The sequence below is a fragment of the Gallinula chloropus genome, assembly GCF_964237585.1.
Source record: "Gallinula chloropus genome assembly, chromosome: 4".
In the NCBI taxonomy this organism is placed as follows: domain Eukaryota; kingdom Metazoa; phylum Chordata; class Aves; order Gruiformes; family Rallidae; genus Gallinula; species Gallinula chloropus.
Window position 1 is genome coordinate 14,220,825 of NC_140088.1, and position 17,112 is coordinate 14,237,936.

Consider the following 17,112-nt stretch of genomic DNA (forward strand, 5'->3'; position numbering starts at 1 on the left):
ATACTGCAGTGTTTCTTATCTCTTCCGCAAACTTCACTCCTTTACAGGGAGTCCTTCTGGCTCTGGCACCTCTGCTTCTAGCCAGTTGAACCAGTTCTGCAGTTGGGCCTTCTTGCCCAAGAAGATGCATGATAAAAACTTGTCAGAGTAGAGTTTTTCAGCAGGTGTTTAACTTCAGTACATGATTGACATCATTGATTTATGTGACTGTTCATATTTAAGATGTGCCTAATAGGTTGGTTGTACTGGAGCTTTCACAATTGAAACATTTACAGACTGTAAATGTATCACACTCCTCTTTTTCTTAGTCTGTAAATTCTGTGAGACAATAATTTCTTGTGGTGATGTCTTGTGTTTAGTATATGGTTCATTCAGGACATTGCCATACTGTCCTGTCATGTTTTGAAGGCATCTTCTATGCTTCATGATTGGTCTCCTCTCTTAGGCTGAAAAGCATAGATAGCCACTTGCCATCTGCTGTGAATAGCGAGATCTGCAGCAACCTTTTTATTTCCACATCAGCAGATGCATTCACCCTGTGTGTCTTCAGCACATTGCAAGTTTCCACAAGCAAGTTTTAAAATTTAAATGGTATTACTCCAATCAGACCAGCAACAAAGATGTTGTAGCTGAATATTTAATTCCTTTATTAGAAATACTTTTATCCAAAAATAATCCTCTTTTTATTCCCACAGGGAAATGGGTATAGCCCAGCACCTCTTGATCTCTCTAATGTGGTGCTTTCCAGGGAGCTTCAGGTTTGTGTTTGTGTTTTTCATATGTTGTGCTGAAAAGAATAGATTTGGGTTTTGCTTTTAATGGATTTTGTCAGCTTTATTACTGTAGTTTGTGACTGTGGTTGTGCTATGATATTGTAGAAAGGTGCATGCCATACTATTTACATATGTAAGGAAGAGATTTCCACTATTAAACTCACTGGTGCTTCCTGAGTTCCTGGGAAAAGTTATCATGAAGTGACTGTAAACAGCATGTGATATATGTGTATCCTCTGCCTCTCTTGACATCAAAATTGAATGCAGAACTGACACTTAACTGTGCTTTTTTTTTTTTTTACCACAAGTGTAGATTTTACTAAAGACTGCAGAATTATGTAGAATTACAGAATTTTTAGTTGTCACCTTTTAATTTTGAATTTTGTTTTTTCTCTGATGCTAATGTAGGGAATGGTTGAGGTAATGGCAGAAAACTACCATAATATATGGGCCAAAAAGAAGAAAATGGAGCTGGAAAGTAAAGGTAAGTCAGGATTGTGTGAACCACACAGAATAGACAAGGAAAACGAGGGAGAAGAAACAGTCTCAAAGAAGTCAAGACAATCAAAATCAAATTGTTCCTTTTTGTATTTGAAGCAAAATAAATCTTACAGTAGAAAAACTCACAGTTTTTTCAACTTAATAAAGGTGGAGGTAGTCATCCTTTACTGGTGCCTTATGACACATTGACAGCCAAGGAGAAATCACGGGACCGTGAAAAGGCACAAGAACTGTTTAAATTCCTTCAGGTCACTGGTATTATCATATCTCGGTAAGTTGCACATTTTTTTGAGATACTTGCTTACATTCAATGCACAAACCATGATAATTGTCCTTATCTCCCTGCAGTCTGTTAGTTATTAACATAATTACCATTTGACATGTCTTCTGCAAATCAGAGTCCTTGGTTTTTTAATGTTCTGAAATAGTCTAGACATGTAAGATTTTTAATCTATATGATAATAGTAAATACAAAATGAAACAGTAGTGTAATTAAACAAGCAGATGATTCAAAACTTCTAAATTAGCAGCCAGCATTGCCAGTAAAGATCACAGGGGAAAAAAGAATAATCTGAGGTCTGATACCGAAACACGTCTGTGTAAAAGTGCTTTTTAATCCAACTTTTAAGAAATATGTCAGTTTGAGTTCTGCAAAGCAAAAGACAAAAGTGGCTATTTTGTTGGCATTGCATCCTTAACTTCTGCTCAAGCATAAGTGCAGACTTCATCCGTTGTACTCTAACTTGAATTGCTGTATCTGGAAGGAAGCTGGTCTGCAGGGACTTACACTGTTAGTGAAATGAAAATAACGTACTGTATTTTTTGCTTTGTATGATGAATTGCAAGTTACTATACTGTAACTATGATCTTTTATTGTATGTAAAACTCAAGCACATAGGAAGCTGGAGTCTTGCTGGTGTTAAGCATTTTTGCAAACTAAAATGTACTCACGAGCGTTATTTCTGCACATGCATGGAGACAGACATGTTTTCATTCAGTTCTGCTTTCAAGTCTGTGTCTCTAGTGAAATTATACACTCAGAAATTGAATCAAATTGATTATTAGGTTCTGCAAAATGTAACTTTGTTGGCTTCAACAATCAATAACATTTCTTAAGATACTAAAAGACAGCTCTAAATGCACATTTCTGCATTACTACAAACAAAAAAAATCCCTCCTGACAATTATGTAGGCTCTTAGCCTGAATCCACGTTGTAGGTATGCCCCCAAACATTTTTATATCATCCATAATTGCTTTAGAGCTATTGAATAAGAAACACAGGTTGAGTTCCTGCCAATGAAGGGTCCTTTGAAGCACCAATGGAATTGCTCAAATACTGATTTTAATATTTCTTTGCAGCTGCATCTATTTAGGATAGGAAGAAAATGTTTCCAGTGTTACCAAATAGGACAAGCCAACTTGAAAAAGTCTCTTCAAACTCTTTATAGGGTATGAACAAAGAGTTTGCAGTTGTCTATATCAGGGTGAATCAAGTTTATCCTCTTCTCAGCGTTTTTTTTTCAGATGAATATGTGCATATTTTAAGTATCAATAAAATCTTTTGAAATACTGATTGCAATTATAACATTTCTAGAATGTCGTTCTTAAAAACATTGGACTAATTAAAACATGGAAATTCTTTATAATTGGAAATGTATAGGCGGCACAGTGTGTGTAATTTATATATACCATCTGCTTCTGTTTTGATTTTTGCTCCTCTTTCTTTATTGAGAACACTTTTGAAGCACTTTGGGTGTTTATTTCATACAGAGAAATCTCTCAGGCCTTACTCAAGTATATGTTAGAAACAAGATGTTATTTTGCTAAGCATCTTTAAAACTACAAGTTCTTTTGGTGTCACCTTTGTTATTTAGCAGAATTGCTGATGCCTTTCAATATATCGGACAGTATATCAACCATGACTTAATAAAAACACAAAAAAGAATATTTGCAGTAAGCTCACTGAAAATACAGATAAATACTTAGTTGCATTATGCTCTGTGAGAATGAGGCAGCAGGAGATGCCTGTCAACCATGCACAGCTGCTAATACATACCAAATAATATTACACATGTGATATATTAATTAAGAGGAACTCATAAAAGCATATAAACTAGGACTCTTCAAATAGATTTTTTTTCCCCAAAAATTAATCTGTAAAATGGGAGGTTAGCAAAATGGGATTGGAACGTATTCCTTGGTTCCCTGACTATTACCATTCCTATCCTCTTACCCATGGTCTGACATGGTCAAGAACATAAACTTAGATGTTTTTGTTGTTAAATTTCTGCTGCATCAGGCTCCTCCCACAGAATTCTTTTTTCCTGAGATTCACCTCATAGCTATTTTTCAACTGTTAGTACAGTCTTCCATTTATTCTCCCTAATTTATTCCTACACCAATGCTAGGAGATCTCAGGAGAAATTATCATTTCCTCCATACCACAACAGTAAGTCCAGCAACTTTCCTGCTCTCTTGTTCCTGTCTTGCTTTTGCCTCAGTGCCACAAACTACCAGTTCCTCGTTTCTTCCTACTTGTGACATGCTGTTCCACACCTCTGTAGTCTGCATGTCCTTTAGCAAGGTATTTTTCTCTAATTGATAGGAAGAATCTCCCTTTTATCTACTGCTGTTTGAACAGTCTGTACAGAAGCAAAGGAAGTAACTATTATGGGTAACCAGGGATTTCCCTTAATATTGCTTTGTTACTTCCTCACTTGACCAGCCAGTTAGATGGTAGCCTACACCCAGGACATCAATCAACTGAAAATCTCGTGTCATTTAGTCCTCTTAATGTTGGAATAAAGAGGCTACGAAGAAGTCACAAACTAAAAAAATGTACAAGAAAATCTGAAGGAAATGAAAATGAATTAATTATTTGTTTGAACAAGTATGTTTGAAAACAGAATAAAATAAAACTTTATATTTATGTGACTTAAAAAAAAAATAAAATCCCTGTGCACATCTCAGATGATGAGACGGAATGCATCCTTAGCAATTATGTGGAATGAATCTTTAGTAATGAACTGGAGAGTATGGCTGCCGTTCAGAACTTTGGTGGGCCAGAGGAATGGCCTGACAGAACTCTTGTGAGGTTGAACAAATATAAGTGCTAAGTGCTATACCTTGGATGGAATAACACCTGGAGCAGGAAAATTGAGTTTATGAAGAAAATGCACTTCTGTTCTGCAAATTGAATGTGAATCAGGTGTGTGTCCTTGTGATGATGAAGGCTGACTGTGTACCAGACTGTGTGTCTACAGGATGATGGAGGTGATTTTTCCACCGCCTCCCCCATATTTTGTGACAGGGGGTAGAACTAGATGATCTTTGTGGTCCCTTCCAACCCAAGCTATTGTATGATTCTATGATTTCTTGTAAGGTAATTGATAACTAGGAGTTTCCATGGAAGCTAATTTTCTCCCTCTTATGAAAATTTACCATAATTACAAGATAATAAGGAATGGAATGCTGTGTGGAACTGTCATTATTTGTACTGCTGTCACCATCAACACTATTTATCTTAATACTTTCTAAAACAGGGGTTTGAATGACATGGAATTAGATGCTTCATCCATGGAGAAGAGGTTTGCCTTTAAGTTTCTGAAGAAAATTTTAAAATACGTTGATTCTGCTCAAGAGTTTATTGCACATTTGGGTAAGCTGCAGATTTTATTTTTAGAATAATTAAAATTGTTGATATTCAAGTATTTGGACTACTATGTTTAAAATTGTAGACACCACTATCTATTGCATTTAAGAAACTTAAATTCTGTATTTTAATTTGCAGATGTAATTCTTGGACATCTGTAACTGGCTAAGTTATTTCTGATGTGTTATTTGTATTTCAGCAAAGCTATGTTTTCAATGCTATATCAAAGAGCTGTTGTGTCTATTATTAGACAAATTCTTATTTGTGTCTGCCTTGATTGTATCTTTGCAGAGGCCATTGTAACCAGTGGAAAAACTGAAAAATCTCCACATGAGCAAGAAATAAAATTCTTTGCCAAAGTGAGTGATTTATTATTTCATGTAATTTGCTTATACATTCCTTTATACCGAACATGGACATTTGTAATGTTAGACTGCATTTCAGGTAATAGAAATATATCATTTGCATTTTTTAATGGTAAGTAATACATTAAATGTTGTTAAAAATATTCATATATTCATATAAACATGTATTCTGGATTCAAATATTTCAATATTCTACATGGAAGGAACATAGAAATTAAAAGGCAGCTTATTTATCACATGAAAATAAATACTCTTGCTGAACATATAAATTATTTCTGAAAATATTTGCCTCGGTACATCACTAAAGTGTATATTATCATTTAATTAGCAGGAAGAAGTATTCCTATACATAGTAATGTCATACACATTTATGTGTCTAATGAGAAAAATGTTGTCAGAAACCAGATTTGAAGTAAGGAACGTTCAGATTTTAATTTAGAACCTTCAAAAAAAACCAACCCCCAAACCTCTCCCTTTATAACTGTACTGGACAGTTATGTAAATAGTGGAGAGGAAGGGTCCTCTTGATTCAGTGATATTTATCACTGTTGAATGTCATAAGAGTAAGCCTTATGTATTAGATCTAAAATAGATCTGCATCATTGTTTATTATTTATGTAACTTTTAAGTAAAATTTTAAGACTTAAGGTTTTAATCTACATGACTGTGTCTGGAATGAGAAAATACCACTGTTACAGAACTTCTAAAATTATTTGAATGAACTTTGACCAATCAGAGCATTGTTGCTACATTTACCATTGTGCTCTGTGAAAAATACATTTTGTATCTGTATTTCATAGGTTCTTTTACCATTAGTTGATCAGTACTTTACAAATCACTGCCTCTACTTCCTGTCTTCTCCAACAAAAACACTCAGTAGCAGTGGATATGCATCAAATAAGGAAAAGGAAATGGTAGCAAGGTAAGTAGAAAATTAAGATATACCAGGAGGGTTCTATATAGGTAATTAAAGGTCTCACATTAAAGAAAAAGACACTTCAAGAACTCAGTTTCTTCGGATAGAAAGTAGATAGCTTATTCTGTATCAGAATGGCAGTGAGTGAATAGAATTTCTCATTTTAGTATTCCTTAATATAAGTGAAGGATTAAGTGTATATATTAAGTATATATATAAATTATATTTATTACAACATATAAGTGTGGATGATATCAAAACATTAATAAATAATTCAGTAAGAAGAGGAACTAATAAAACTTAGCTTCTGGTTTGTGTTTCTTTGTTGATGGCAATTTCTGGTTGACGTTTATCCGACTGCTGGGTCATTTAAATTGTCTCACATTTGAATTTTCAGATATCAAAAACAGTGAAAATACTTTGATGTGGGTTTTTAAGGGTAAATATGGATTCTCCCTTCTCTACAAAATTATTTCTGCCCACAAACAAAAATTGCTAGAATTTAATAATTTTCAATCATCTGTACTGTTTCAGATTTGGTTGGAATCAGTCATTTGACTCAAAGTTATTCTAGAATACTCAATTAAAAAGAGACAGTTGCCTTTTAATTTATAACGTGTTGCCTTTACAAAAAAAAAAAATTCATTTTTTTGCAATTAACTTTAAATTAACGTGGTTTTAGCTATGACTGTGATCAAATATTTTTGTTGCTGATTTTTTTCCTCCCCCTGTAAGGTATGCAGCCAGTTATTTCTTTGGGAAATTTTGTATCATAATTTTTCAAACTGTATTCTACTCTACTACTTTCTTACTTTAACTATAATTTTCTCAAATTTCTTTTGCTTTCCTTCACTATATTGACCGGACTTGATCACTTTTTCCAAAGAGAAGAGTGGATATAAAATACAAAAGTAAAGGTTACTTACTCGTTATTATGTAAGACCAGCCCTGGCACTGAATTTCCTAGATTCCATCTTCAATGTATTTTTGCATTTCTCTAAATTATTATTACACTTTTATTTCCATTGTCTAGGTGAGGTTGTAGTCTTTATGTAGCAGTTGCCTGTAAGACTGAGTGTTTGGTCCCTGAGATTCTGCTTTACTGAGCTTTCAGATACATTATTTACAAATGTGTGAGACAGACCTTTAGTAGCTGAGGAAGTCAGCTCAGGTTCAGGAGAATGGAAGTTTAATTTAATTTCATTTCAGTTTCATGCTTTTTCTCTTAAGTATTCCTATTACTCCCCTAAAGTCATTCAGGTCAGCTTTATAAAGCTAGAAAGATGATTTTTAGGGTTTTACAAAAGGCCTTTACAAAATTACGTGAAGGAGGTTAGATGTCTAGCCTGTGTATCTGCTCTTATAAATTCAGAAATATCTTGTAATTCTTTGTCCTTTCTTCAATGAGAAAATTGAATATCAGGTTTTTTTCTTATAGGAAGTATACTATTTCCTTATTATTGTGAAGATAATGACAATCTGCTCTGTGCAAGAGACCGTACTAATTCATAAGGCATATTTGCTTCATTTTGTTATGTCCTAATTTAATTTGTAAAGTATAGCACAGATGATAAACAGGTCTGCTTAGCAGTCCTTGTTTTTAGATGTTAAAGTAGCCCCTTTAATCTTTAGAGCGATGGTGATTTTTCCTTTCTCTGAATTATCCTATTATTTTAACAAGTTAGATATGCAAATTTCTGACACTTGCCAGAAATTCTTCTAGTTTGTATATATGTCAAGGTTCATCTTATTGTCAGCGGTGGCTAAGAATGGATTTATTTATTTACGAAGGATATCTTCACACATTGTTTTGAATAGCATGAAGATTTGTGATGTTCACTTTCTGCACAATGTTAAGTAAAACACAGAAATATTACTCACTTTTTCTTGTTCTTACAAAAAAGAGTTCTTATTCAGAAATATTAGCCATAAAGAATAACTCAACCCTGTAATATCCAATTGTTGGAAAACACTGCAAGGAAAAGAAAGTTTCACAGTTTGAGTCATCTCTGAAGTAGTGAAGCTTAGACATGAGAGAACTCAAAATCTTCAGTTACTCTGTTTAATGCAGTTGACTGAAGGTTGTCATCATGTATGATTTGAAACACAGTAACTATAGTTGTGCTTTCTCTTTCATATTCCTACTACACTTTACCTTAGATTCTAAATAAATCTTTATATTTGTCTTGTCTTTTCTTGCTCTTTCTGTTCTTTTCTACTTTAGCCTGTTCTGCAAACTAGCTGCTCTTGTTAGACATAGGATCTCACTTTTTGGTAAGTTGTTAAGAAGGACCTTGATAAAGCTAAAAATATAAAGCATGTTATAGCCATTGCTTTTACCTTACATGAAGCTTTTCACAAGCTGTAGGCAAAAATTCTGTTAAATTATGCATAAGCTTCCAGTCCAGTCAGTGAGTGCGTTGAATATGGCTCTGAAGGCAACAGTTAATAGAATATTTAAAGTTTTGGAGCAGAAAGAAATAGCAGCTTCTAGGATTTTCAGTCTCCTTTAAAAGATCTCATGCCTGCTAGCTTTTCAAAACTATCTTACACTAATTGTTGTGATTTCTGTCATCTAATTGTTGAATTTAATAGAAGAATATTTCTTAATAGGCTAGGGGTTTGCAGGGGAAAATAACACACTTTTTTTTCTAATGTATTGCTAAAAAAATTATGTAATAAAAGCAGCTACTGCAAGATATAATGTTCAGAATGTTGCAAGGTCAAGTGTTGAAAATGAGCCAGCAGTAGACACTAGTTGTTCTTTTTAATTTTTGTATGGAAATGGACTTGAGGTTTTGAAAGTTAGTTCTAGAACCAGAGCTAACTCTCCATCCAGTGACCAACCTTAGATGAGACAATTGTGTCATGTCTTCTTTAACCTGTGCATCTTCATAATCACATGTTGAATCACTGGATTATCTTACATTTTCTACACTTCTGTGCTCTCACAGTATCTCTTTCTAACTAGGTAGTGATTCTGCTACAATGGTAAACTGCCTGCACATCTTAGCTCAGTCTCTTGACACAAGGTAAGTTTGAAACATTTTGTAGTATCAACTACAAACTACATAGGGGCTGCAGAGTTTTTCAGGAGCTGTTCTATTGTTTCTGCAATTTTTTTATTCCTTATTTGTAATTAATAATATTAGTAGCATCGATAATTTAGATATAGGACTCCATATTGGCAGACATCATCTGAAAAGTTTAATCTGCACTTCTGTATTCAATGTCTGCTATTAAAACATTGAAAACTTCTGTCAACCCATACAACTATCAAAGATCGGTGCAAAAATCAATATTTTTCCCTTACAATTTTTCAGAACTGTTATGAAATCAGGATCTGAGCTTGTGAAAGCTGGATTGCGTGCCTTTTTTGAAAATGCAGCTGAAGACCTGGAAAAAACTTCAGAAAATCTTAAACTTGGAAAATTCACCCATTCACGAACTCAAATCAAGGGTGTTTCACAGAATATAAATTATACTACAGTAGCATTGCTACCAATCTTGACATCAATTTTTGAACATATTTCACAATATCAGTTTGGAATTGATTTACTTTGTAAGTACTTTATTTTTAAGGTTATTGTGTTGCAGTAATACAAATACTTTTTAGTAATGAGCGAAAGGTTGAAATTCTGTTTTCCGTAACGTGCATTTCCAACATTAAATCTGAAATTAGCTGCATATTATTTTATTTCTATTGCAAGTTTAAAATTATTCCTCAGTAAGTTTCAAGTTAAATATGTACAGTATTTCTCCAAACATTGAGAGGAGAAATTAAAATTTCCCCATATGTGCTCTTTTACCAACTGTGTGGATAAGACTATTTTTGTATAGAAAATTAAATTTTGCTTGGCTTTATTCTGTATTTTTACTTATTAGATTAAAGAAGACAACTCATTATTTCCTTGTGTTTTTTTTCTCTGACATTTGAAAACCACTTTAGTTCTTTTACTTTTAATTTTCTATATTTTTAGGATCATTTAGTTCAAAATTACTGAAATGCCTCTTTGAGGTCTTCCAAACTTTTGTATACATTTGGGTGGACACAGTTCCTAAGCAGAAGATGATTAAAAGAATGATAGCTATTAAGAGAATTTCTTTAAATACCTGGGAACACTTTAGATCATGCTCCTAGAAGTTAGACACACAGACACTTGCAGATTTGTGTTCTGCAAGTGTGATAATCTGCAATGTCTCATTAACAAGTATCTTCCGGCCTCTTGGAATGAATGTAGATGGCAGACCAGTTATAGGAGAAATTGATGATAAATGGTGCCTGTGTGGAGTATTAACTGCCTAGAATGTGACACAAATGCTAAAAGTTTTAGGCACCATTTATCAGATTGTATAAAACAGATGCTTAATATTTGGAAAATAGCCTTAAGTTTAATAAATACTAATAATCTGCTTCTTATTTTCTCTAGTGGGTGATGTACAAGTTTCATGTTACAGAATTCTCTGTAGCCTCTATTCCCTTGGGACTGGGAAGAATATCTATGTTGAAAGGTACTGAGTGAAAAACAGTGTGTTAGATTTTCTTTACATTTGGAGTGTGCTGTTTAGGTAATAACGCAGTTTGAATGAAAGATGAATTTGAAACAGTGTGAGCACGTTTAAAATACACTTTATCTGGCAGGTAGTTCCTATATCTTAAGCGTTCGATTCCACACAAACGAAACCTAACAACCCAGCCTAAAACTAACAAAAGCAAACAACTCATTTTGGCAGTCTATCTGCAGGAAGTTATTTTCCCATACAGAAAGCTAAATTTTACAGTGGGTTGCCATTAATATTTCCAAAGTTTGGCTACTGCATGTTACCAGACTCACTACTGTGGTAAGTAGGATGAATACTAAGGAGGCTGTGTCAGTCTCACACCTAAGCCTATACAAAGTTCTCAAAATAGTTGTCCTGCACATAAAATCCTGCGCATATGTAGAGCATTCTGTCACTTTAACTGTACAAAGGAAACCACTTTAGCTGCTACTTGCATTTTAAAAAAGAATATGGTCTTCAATTCCTTTAGTCATCTAGGGGCTATGATATGTTCCAAGCTCTGGATTTTAGAATCTCTTCCATTAAAAGATGCTCAAGTCCATATCTGTCACTTCAAAAAAGAGAACCCTAATTGTTGATCTATCACAACACAGGAGCAGAGGCAGTAATAATCCTTCTTTATGCTTCTGACAGCTTTAGGTTGGGCATTTTGCATGATCCTTCTTAAAATATTCACAGGGCCTGAGTGGGAGTCTAAACTGGATGAAATATAATTCTGTAGCCTGGTTACAGGAGGTTTTGCCTAGTATGAGGAATGCTGGTCTCCACTTCCTTCCAGAGTTTATTTGGTAATTCTTCTACGCACAATCCAAGAGCAACCTGGTGGACAGACTGTCTCTTTCCTCCCTCTCTATGCATGTACATATGTATCCAAGATCATTCTCAGTTACCATGTCCACATTTGGTCATTTATACATCTATCGCTGCATTACAAACCTATACTCTTTCTTCTCTTTCTGGGCTTGAAAAATGTTAAATGCTCCTTGACACAGATCTGATAGGCAAAATATGAAGTACTTTACCTCTACTCTAACTAGCAGTTAGGGTCTTCTCACAGGAAGTAAAAGGTGATTGTTTTTTAGTTGCCTTTCAATTAGAAGAGCCCAGGCCTCTGCTTGATTGGCAAGAGCTATAAGCACTGGAAAGTTACACTAAACTTAATGTTAGCAGCATCCCCTTTTCCTACTGTAATTGTCTTCTTAGAAGGGTGATCAGACCTGAGGAAGTGATCATAGCTGAGGAAGTGAATTAGTCCCCTAAGGCTGTGTGAGAGGTTTCCAACTGTGAATGTCATTTAGTTTGGTTTTCACAAGACTTACTCAGGCTCTTAAATTAAGGCTGTAGGCAGACATCAGTGTCTAGGTGGGAGGCAGGATTTCAAACATGCTGCTCAATATTTCAGCAAAACTTAGAAGTGAGTGATTGAGCTGACTTGAACAGTTATTCAAGTTAAACAATGCTCAGAATTAAGATCAAAATGCAGTTTTTCTTCTAGTGAATTCTGGCAGGGATATAAAGAAGGATCTTTACCTTCCATCGCAGGATAAGTCATAGTTCCCTTTTCATAGGTGATTATCACATTTCAGGCTGAAATAGTTCAGCTGATTCTACAAGACTCCTGTGTGCTGGGCATCAGGCATAATACTAAGTAGGATTGCTGCTGCTGTCTTGTGACAAACTTTCATTGTCAAGGGTTTCATCCTTTGTACAAAGACTGTTTAGGTTGTTCAGGATGTTGGCAATGTTTCCAATTTCTTTGTGAACCTTTCTTCTCTGTGTCTGTGGTTCATTAATGTTAAGGACTGGATGCAAAACGTAATAGTCCTTGACTACTTTGAGCCTTAATGCTCTGCTGGCAAGTATAGCACTGCTCTAGGTGTTCTAACCATGAGTTCTATACCCAGGTACCCATTTCTCTTCATTCACTGCATCAGAAATTTAGGTCCCTTTTATACTCAAAAGCACCCAAAATTTGTGTGATTGTTTATGGTGTCTTGGTCTTTTCCTGGTTAGTTTATACAAACATGTTTCCAAAGGATTATTAGCACAAATTATTGACGATGTGTATCAACAATAACAAATAGAAACATCTGCAGAAGTTAAGAAACTGTAACTTTTTTTCATGTATATAGTTAAATATGAAAAAATTAGCTGCTGTATTCAGTCATACATGCATATCCAGATTGTTCAGTTTAAGGCTTAGATTTGAACTATTTGAGGCTTCTCAAAATGAGAACTGCCAAAGACGCAAGTCTAACAGTGCTGTAATAGGAAATGCTTCTTCATGCATAGCATCAGCTGGTGGTCTTTTATCTTGCTTTGTTTTTCAAAGTCTAGATTCATTTGGTTACATTTTAACAGTTTTCCACTTCCTCCAAGACCTGCACATCAGCCTCTGATAGTTTGTTATTCTTTGGATAGAATGTCTCCAGTTAGTTGTCTTAACATAAAGGGTTGTCTAAAGGGTTAATTTGGCTTTTCTTTAAGTACCTTTTATTCCGTTAATTCTGTTGAATCACTATAAACACACGCACACAGAAGTGAAAGCTTGGAAAAAAAAATATGACTGCCAAAACAAACTCCTATTGATTATGTGCATTTGCTCCTTGTTTAAGCAAACCAAAGGTATAATAATATGCAATTACTAATCTATTTTTTTTTGCGTATTCTAAACGTTTGTTCTATAGGTTTTAGTCACATATTTGCACTGTGGAGCAGTTCACCTTTAGTACATAATACTTGATAGGGGTTGTTTTTTGGGTTTTTTTTATTTTTTTAAACTGCATTTCTTATACCACAGTAATTTCCTGGAATTTTGTCGGTGTGAGAAGTACCATTTTTCAGAATTGTCAAATAGCTTCTAATGTAATAAAAAGTTAAGCTACATCAGCGATAAATGTTGCTGATGTTTTATAATGCATGCTAAAGTTTGAAAGCTGACTGAAAGACATCTCCTCTTGGGTAACTTGGTGTCTCTCCTATACAGACAGCGTCCCGCACTTGGTGAATGCTTAGCTTCTCTTGCAGCAGCCATTCCAGTTGCATTCCTTGAACCTTCTCTCAACCATTACAACCCACTGTCTGTCTTCAACACAAAAAGTGCAAGAGAAAGAGCAAGTAAGTACTGTTCCTCATTAAAAAAAAAAAGAAAGGTTGCACCTCTACAACTAATATTACTAGATAGAAATGATAGTAATTAATGTGTGCCTCAGTTGAGAATTCCTACTATTGCTCTTTCATTTGTCATTTTAGTCTTGCTTTGCTTTAAAGAGACTGTGTTAACATTAACCTCTTCCTCCTACTACATTTGGATATTTTTCTGAAGATGATGTTTGAATTCTTTTCAGAAACTTCATACTGTAATATTTGAAGCTTAGTCAAAGATCATATTCACATTAGAAAATGTTTAGCAAATTGTATAGTTGTTTTCTTAATAGCAACATGCAAGAAACATAATGCTTATGTGAACAGAAAAATTATATCATAGAATCACAGTCTGGTTTGAGTTGGAAGGGACCTCAAAGATCTAGTTCCAACCCCCCTGCCATGGGCAGCGATAACCTCCACTAGACAAAGTTGCTCAAAGCCCCATCCAAGCTGGTCTTGAAGACTGCCAGGATTCTTTCCTTGCATTTTGTTGGGAGATAGATGTGCAGAGTTCATGAACTAGTGACAACTTCTGAGTTGTTTGTTTCCTTTTCCTTGAGGTGGATTTAATCTTTTGCAAATTGACATGGAAGTTGTGAATGATTATGGAAACAATAGCCAAAGTTTATCCAATATTGATATAAGCTCTCAGTTTTGCATGTTTACATAGCTGGGCTGCTCACCAGATAATTGCAGGACAACCTATGGTAAAGCCATAGTTTTATGGCAGCTATTGTCTACATCAGTGCTATATGTACATCATCAGAAAGACATAATTTATGAGATGAGAGATCTGTATATATCCCAAAGTCTTACTCCAGTTATGTCTGCACAAGATGGTGGCAGAACAAAATAGAGTGGCAATATTATTTGCATTGAGGGTTTAAATGTTGATGAATGTAGATGTTCTCTTTTATTTTGTTAATCTTTAGTTTACTTGCAGTTTTAGGTATGCCTGATAGAGTAGAAGAGATGTGTCCAGAGATCCCTCAGTTGGATGGACTAATAAAGGAAATTAATGATTTAGCAGAGTCTGGAGCAAGGTATACTGAAATGCCTCATGTAATTGAGGTTATCTTACCCATGCTATGCAACTATTTATCCTATTGGTGGGAAAGAGGGTCTGAGAGTGTTCCTCAAAGTGCTGGGCCTTGCTGTACAATGATAACGTCTGAGCATCTGAGCATCATTCTTGGAAACATTCTGAAAATCATTAACAACAACTTGGGAATAGATGAAGCATCCTGGATGAAAAGAATTGCAGGTACTGTAAATATTTCTAAGCAGCAATTGTACCTAATAATATTTAAATATTTTGCTACACTTTATCATTATACCAAATAATACAATAATAAATTGGAATAAAAAATAGCAGAAAAGAAAGATAAAGAGCAGATATGTAACATTAAAGAAAGATTTTGTTGATGATGGTTTGTTTTGTTTTTTAATACATGCATTGTACCATCACTGTAAGCAGAGACCTTTCTATACAGCATAATGGATTTTTAAAATCTTACCTCCTCTGTATATGGTGAAATCACAGAATCATAGAATATCATGAGTTGGAAGGGACCTATAAGGATCATCAAGTCCAACTCCTAGCTCCACCCAGTGCCAACCAAGTCAGAGCATGGGACTGACCGCATCACCCATATGCTTCTTGAACTCAGCCATGCTCGGTGCTGTGACCCCTTCCATGGGGAGCCCAGTCCCCAACCACCCTCTCAGTAAAGAATCTCTTCCTAACATCCAGGATTAACTGAAGTTCAGAACTAGTTGCTTTGCCTGTGTAACTGTGCTAGCCAGTAAATGAGCAGTAAGATTTCTCAAAATGTCCTGTAACATGTAGTTGCTAGCTTACTAAGGAAATTTACTGTGTCCAAACTTTGTCATTCATCTTAAATAGCGAAAGAATACAATATGCAATAAGGTAATTCAAGAAAATCCATGTAAAGGTAATAATTTCCTGATAAATTTTAATGCCCCATTGATACTGTGTCTTCATTATTTTAAATACTGGGAGGTTTTATCTAATAATAAGGACTAGTATGTAGTTTGCTGCTTAATTGTAGAGGCCACTGCTTGCATTTTTGTAGTGACAGAAGGAGATAATGTACTTGTGTGGTTCTTGCAAGGATTTTTGACTCATGTGACTCATTTTATTACTAATGCTTGTACAAAATAAACCTGTGAACTTGAATTAGTAATTCCCTGCATTTTAGTTTACCCAAGGCAAAAGGGGTAAATCTTCATCTGGAGCACTATCTTCTATTTTCTGACATTGTGTACAAAACACCCCACACACAAAAAACCCAGAAGTATTTTTGGGAGCACTTTTTGTCTTAATCCCTGCTTTGCTTAGGTTCTAGGTTAAAGACATGTGACTTCCCAAAACCCTGTAGTTTAACTGACATGAAGACTGAAATATTTATAATCTGAATTCCCAGGGCTTTTAATCTCTCAATATGCACAGTTGTTATAAAGCTATATTCATAATTTTTTTTAATAATGTTATGATGGTCCAGAAATACATGAAGCCCTAAGACCTTTATGTTTTCTACAACTGCAGAGTTCATATTACTATGATCGAAAACATCAATTGTGCATTAATCATAGGATTATCTATATTTTTACATATAGTTTATGCTCAACCCATCATCAGCAAAGCCAGGCCTGATCTGCTCAAAACTCATTTTATTCCAACCCTGGAGAAATTGAAGAAGAAAGCTATAAAGATCGTGATGGAAGAAGAGCAACTGAGAGCAGATAGTAAAAGTGACACCCAAGAAGCTGAGCTACTCATCCTTGATGAATTTGCTGTTCTTTGCAGAGACCTTTATGCCTTCTACCCAATGTTGATACGTTATGTAGACAACAACAGGTAAATAAAAACTAATAATTAAACTCATATTTATTAGTTAACATACTGGACTCCACGAGAACAGAAAGAACACAATGTGTTTAATGTTATGCTGAGAATCAAATCCTGAGTATTTTTTCTTAACTTATTGAAGGGTGATTTGTGAATTCACACCACTTTCTCACATGTTTGACTTACTGTGTTGAACTGCAGCTGCGCTGTTATCATTGTGAATGCAGATCCTGACCAGACCTTATATATGCTGCCAATCATATTACAAATGAATACACCATTCCAAAATTTAAAAACTAGCTAAACCCCTTTACTATTAACG

At 34.7% G+C, this 17,112-nt stretch overlaps 1 protein-coding gene across 1 annotated transcript in view; it reads left to right on the forward strand.

Annotated features, from left to right (window-relative positions):
• RYR3 (ryanodine receptor 3) overlaps window positions 1-17,112 on the forward strand; it is a gene marked incomplete at its 5' end in the record, with an annotated part of 219,645 nt that overhangs the window by 153,806 nt on the left and 48,727 nt on the right. Inside the window, 13 exons of the mRNA XM_084263759.1 lie at window positions 696-758; window positions 1,182-1,257; window positions 1,422-1,545; window positions 4,818-4,933; window positions 5,219-5,286; window positions 6,093-6,214; window positions 8,433-8,482; window positions 9,180-9,240; window positions 9,532-9,770; window positions 10,639-10,720; window positions 13,758-13,888; window positions 14,862-15,182; window positions 16,559-16,799. Coding sequence (XP_084119885.1) covers window positions 696-758; window positions 1,182-1,257; window positions 1,422-1,545; window positions 4,818-4,933; window positions 5,219-5,286; window positions 6,093-6,214; window positions 8,433-8,482; window positions 9,180-9,240; window positions 9,532-9,770; window positions 10,639-10,720; window positions 13,758-13,888; window positions 14,862-15,182; window positions 16,559-16,799 — 1,694 coding nt within the window. The remainder of the gene's footprint in view (window positions 1-695; window positions 759-1,181; window positions 1,258-1,421; window positions 1,546-4,817; window positions 4,934-5,218; window positions 5,287-6,092; window positions 6,215-8,432; window positions 8,483-9,179; window positions 9,241-9,531; window positions 9,771-10,638; window positions 10,721-13,757; window positions 13,889-14,861; window positions 15,183-16,558; window positions 16,800-17,112) is intronic.